We start from the raw sequence: 5,473 nt of genomic DNA on the forward strand, positions 1-5,473 counted from the left end.
GTGATGGTTCAGTTATATGTTTGGACTTGGATTGCATGCATGAAGAAAAAAATACATAAACACCGCTACCATTGCGTATCAAAATTTATTAATCAACTGTAGACGACAGAAGAAAAAAATATATACGTTTTAAGGACTTTTGCAAGACAGACGTTGCGTCACAAACTCAGTTACAAGAATTTAGATGAATCTGAACAAAAGATATCAAAGAATACAGAGCCCAAAAAGATATCCATTAGGATTAAAGCCTAAACAATAGAAAAGTGTGAATCATAAGACACCTGCCTGCTCCCTTTAAGGTGTACAATAGAAAAGTTTCTTTTGTTACTTTTTTGGTGATAGGACTTCCTTGTTCTGATTAAATTTGCTCCACGCGAGCGAAAAATATTACTTTCTTGTGTTGTAGCTTTAAACCATGAAGCGCCCTGCAGAAGTAGATCATGGAGTACTTGAATTCCTGCCCCCCACCAAAAACAAAAACAAAACAGAAAAAAAAAATGGAGTACTTGACTGAAGAGAGATTAATAAGTCAATTCCTACAGGTCAAGCACAACGCTAGTGCATTTCATCACATTGAAGGATGGGAAAATTGATTTCCAAGTATGGTTAACTTTCCTGCTATTGGCTTTAGGATTACCTAATTGAATGTACTTTTTTCTGTACAAAGCTGTATTCTCTAGCTCTAGATGAGTGCCTGTACAGGCAATTCACAAGGAAAAGCAGAACTTTAGACATCCAAGTCCCTGGTCGATCCTCAAAGAAGTCGTTCGAATGAGACCTGATGATGGGAGGGCTTTGGCAGCAGATGTGCTGATGCCACTGAGACGCCTTGAAGCATTTTGATGACTTCAGAAGTATCATCAAGATAGTATTTTGCCATACTTGGTTTCTGGCCAACAGTGCAGGCAAACACTTCTGCTTTATCAGGCAAGGAATGTTTGGCAACCGAGCAAGCAACGCTCTCAAACATGTCTTCATCTGATCTATCATCCCCAATGCACAACACAAAATCTGGAGGCTTTCCTCTACCACTCATGGTTGCAATGAGTTTCTCAACGACGACACCTTTGCTTACGCCCTGCAATGTAAATATGTCAAATGACTTGGGAATCTATGAAACGGAAGCCCATCAGTTGGAGATTTTGTATCATAAGAGTCAAAAACTCAGGACCAGTGATCGCGCATAGCAACAAAGAATTGTGTTTAGTGCTATCATTTAAACAGCAAGAGATCGAATGCATCAATAAAGAATCGTGCCTTAGCCGTTAAATTGCCAAATAACTTGTTACTGATAGGAATTTGCTTAAAAGCTTATTGAGCCAACAAACGAGAGTAGAGAATCAAGGCATGGCCTGTACCTGTGGTTTCACCTCAACAATATGCTGGCCTCTTTTAACCACCACGGGATCATTTGCGAGCACGCCCTCCAAGTGATCAAGAAGCTCCTTTGCTTGCCATGTGCCAAAGTCTGGATCAGCTTCTTGGTGGTGCCACACGATGGCACTTTCCTTCTGCTCAATGGAAGAACCGTCAGTTGCTTCTGTGTAGTGCTCCATCACAGGTAATGCTATCTTCTTCCAGTCTAAGTCCAACGCTTCTATGCAAGACTCCCATGGGGAATCCTTTGTCCACCTATCAATAGCAAAAGAGAAACAAATAACAGAGGGATGAAGAATATATTGGCAAGTTGAAAAAAGAATCATAACCATTGGCAAATAAATTAGGGGAGTAGAACTTACCGAGTAAAGCAACCATGTTCCGCAGATAGACCAAGCTTCTGACATGGAGAGAACCATTTGCTCAGAGAATCTTTTCCTCTGCCACTCACAATGAACACAATATTTTTTGGATCACTGCACAAACTATTCAAGACTGCAATAACTTCATCACTAGGACTTTTATCCACTGTATCCTGAGGCATCACTGTACCATCATAATCCAGCAGTATAAGCCGACTTGAAGTCCTGTTATAAGCAGAGACAATATGCTCCACAGAAAGCTTCCGGAAATTAGGACCCAAAGCAACAACCCTGAAACCAAAACCAAAGCCAATGCCCCAACACCTCTTGAGATAATGCTCGGAACAGGCTCTTTCGAGGTCCTGATTGAAACTCCTAGCCCAATAAGCTACATCATGGGATTTGATGTACTTATAATGCTTTTCATGGCGCATTTCCTTCTCAGCATCTGGCATTGTAACTGCCAAATGCATTGCATCAGCCACACTGTCAATGTTCCAAGGATTAACCCGGATTGCGCCACTCAGAGATGGAGAACATCCAATGAATTCTGAGACAATGATTACGCTCTTTCTAGGTGCTGCAGATTCAAGCCCCAATGCCTTGTCCATATAGGAGCTACCCTGCCTAGACACTGTATAGTTATAAGGCACCAAATTCATACCATCCCTTACAGCATTCACCACAACACACTCAGACACAGCATAATATGCAACCTTATCCTGGGTTGAAACTGAGCCACTGACACAGACAATGGGCTCATATCCTGGCTCCCCGTACCGGTGGTTAATTTCACTAGCAACTCTACTGATCTCATTTTGAACCTCTTGGATATCATTGCCCTGACTCCTCGCAGGATTCATAATTTGAACCAAGACCACCTTTCCCCTATATCTAGGATGGTAATCTAACAACTGTCCCATAGCCATAAATTTCAAGCCAATACCCTTAAACATATCCATATCATCAACCCCTAACATCACAATTTTCCCCTCATATTTTTCCCTCAGCTCCTTAACCTTTTCGGCAGTGTCTGGCAGTGACAAGACAGACTCAAGCTGTCCCATATGGATACCAACAGGGAGGATTTTAATACTCACAGTTCTACCATAATAATCAAGCCCAATGTAGCCCCTTTTTGACTGATAATCCAATCCCAACATTCTACTACAACAAGACAAGAAATGCCTAGCATAATCAAATGTATGAAAACCAATAAGATCACAGTTCAACAAGGCCCTCAAAATCTCCTCCCTAACAGGCATTGTCCTAAAAATTTCAGAAGATGGGAAAGTATTATGCAAGAAAAATCCAAGCTTTAAACGATGAAACCTTTTCCTTAAAAAAGTCGGCAAAACCATGAGGTGATAATCATGTATCCACACATAATCCTCGTCGAGATTGATCACCTCCATCACTTTATCAGCAAAAATCTTATTTGCTGACACGTATGCCTGCCACATACTCCTATCAAACCTGACCCCATAACTAGATGTAACAGGCAACATATAGTGAAACAAAGGCCAAAGGTAATGCTTACAAAACCCATGATAAAACTTGTTCATTAAATCCACTGGTAAAAAAGTAGGCACACACCTAAACTTATCCAGCAGTAGTTGAGCGACTTCTTCTTGCTCCACCGGATCAACCGGCACGTTCAAACACCCGACATAAACAACTTCAACATCAGCAGGGAATCCATCCTTGAGTTGCAAAACCAAGGCATCTTTGTCCCAATCAAAGCACCACTTTTGTCCATTCTTACTTTCATCCCTATAAGCCTTGACTGGTAACTGGTTAGCCACAATGATCCTCCTTTCCTGATTCACCGATGAAACAGTTGTCTCAGACAACTCAGACTTTTGATCGTCAGCAACATTAACGCTGTCATCATCAAAATCTGATATAATCCCAGGAACAGTCATGACTCTTGGTAATCTAGTCCGATCAGCAGCACGTGAATAATCTTCAAGATTGAGAAGATTGAAACAAGATCTTGACAGCATAATGAGAAGCGAAAAGAAAAGAAAATCCCACAAACAAAATCTTGTTTTTCGGCCAAGAAACACTAGAACAAGGCTCAATCAAAGTATAGAAATAAAAGGGTTGGTGGCTATGCAATGAAAAAAAGAAAAAAAAAATTCTACTATCTTGCTGTTATATAGCTACGGAGGCTGAGGGGGGATTCTTCTCTATCGATGAGTATTGCAAACGAAAAGGATATGGTACTTCATGAATATATGAATGCAAGAGTTATTATACGGAATTTTCATCCAAGAGTTAAAAAGGAAGGTTTGGGAAAAATCTTCTCAGCTAAATAATATATGGTACAAGTGAAGAATATTGTGAAATATATATGTAACGAAGGAAAGAAGAAGTAATGAGAACTAAGGTGGTGGCAGAGGATAAGAACGAAGGAGGGCGGACCGACTTACCAATATCGGGGGGGAGTTGAGACGATACGTAATTGAGTTGTTTGGACGGCCAAGATTGACTTGTAGACGCCCTTCAACGTCATCATATTCATTTATCCATATCCCACAATTGTCTATCTTACCATAAATAATAAATACAATCGTACAAAGTAAAAAAGAAATTGTTAAAGAATATGGCAATAACTTACTATGCCTAGATTTTCCCTTTTTGTTCTTCTATCATTTACTTCCTCAACTTTAATAGTCTGATCTCACCTTCTCTCAATATATATATATAAATATATATATACTTTTATTTGATTTGATTAGATAGTGATATTTTTTTTTATTGCGGAGAAAAAAAAAAGAAAAAGAATATTCTTTCCGGATATCTTACTTTGAGGCACATTAATGACGTATTTATTGAAAATTTAATAAACTTAGGGGTGAAAATTACTAGCAAAAATTTGGATGGTGCAATGTTTTGGATGTTTGGTTTGGTACTTGTGTTGAGACTATGTGGGTAGAAACAGGCAAATACGTGGCCTTAATGTGACATGTAGGAGCAACAAGGCGCGTTAGGTACTAGGTTCTTGAGGCATTTTCTGAGATTTTTAATTTAATTTGTGAAGTTTGAGGTTTTGTTGTTGGAGAATTACCGGCTATAGCCGGTTGGTTGAAAGGATAAGAATGGGATTTGGGTAACGGAACGGAAATGGTAATCATGAAGGGGAATTAAGGAAATGTGTATTGGTACTTTTTTTTGTTGGGGTGGGGGGACTAATTAATGACTTAATTAATTTTAATTAATTGGGAGGCAATAAGGGGGAAATCCGTGCGTGAATTAAGGGTGGGATTTTAGATTATCGTGGGTGTGAATGAAAAGGGGAAGAGAAGAAAATATATGGGCTTTGGGTTTTGGATTTTGTTAATAAAAGCACGTGGTAGGATGTATGGGAATGTCCTAAAAGACTTTTACAGCTGTGAGAGATTGAAGGCCGACTTGGTCATGGGATGGAGACAACAGCTGGCTCGGACGGAGAAGAGTGGTCACGGTTCAAACTATGTATCTAATATACATTATACTATTAATTGCTCCGTGTGACTCTTTCTTTAATTGGCTCAACTATGGTGTGAATGCCCTCGTCACGTATGGATTGGGGATGACTCAAATGTGATGTCAACCAACTCAATTTGCAAAATCTTACTAGTAAAGACTCGCATTGGGTTTTCTAGGAAATTTATACTAGTGGTTTCTAGGAAATTTATACTAATGATTTACAAATAAACCTCTAAATCTCTAGGTCTAATTGGAAAAAC

General features: G+C 39.4%; 1 protein-coding gene across 1 annotated transcript; it reads right to left on the minus strand.

Annotated features, from left to right (window-relative positions):
• Positions 1–537: 537 nt before the first annotated feature.
• LOC113693980 (probable alpha,alpha-trehalose-phosphate synthase [UDP-forming] 11) lies at positions 538–4,117 on the minus strand. Its single transcript, XM_027212800.2, has 3 exons — positions 1,740–4,117; positions 1,359–1,632; positions 538–1,078 (listed from the first exon to the last, which is right to left on the minus strand). Exons 1-3 carry the CDS (start codon positions 3,743–3,745, stop codon positions 755–757), a joined length of 2,604 nt encoding a protein of 867 aa, XP_027068601.1. The 5' UTR covers positions 3,746–4,117; the 3' UTR covers positions 538–754.
• Positions 4,118–5,473: the final 1,356 nt, after the last annotated feature.

Source organism: Coffea arabica, chromosome 6c (assembly GCF_036785885.1).
Source record: "Coffea arabica cultivar ET-39 chromosome 6c, Coffea Arabica ET-39 HiFi, whole genome shotgun sequence".
Classification (NCBI taxonomy): Eukaryota; Viridiplantae; Streptophyta; class Magnoliopsida; order Gentianales; family Rubiaceae; genus Coffea; species Coffea arabica.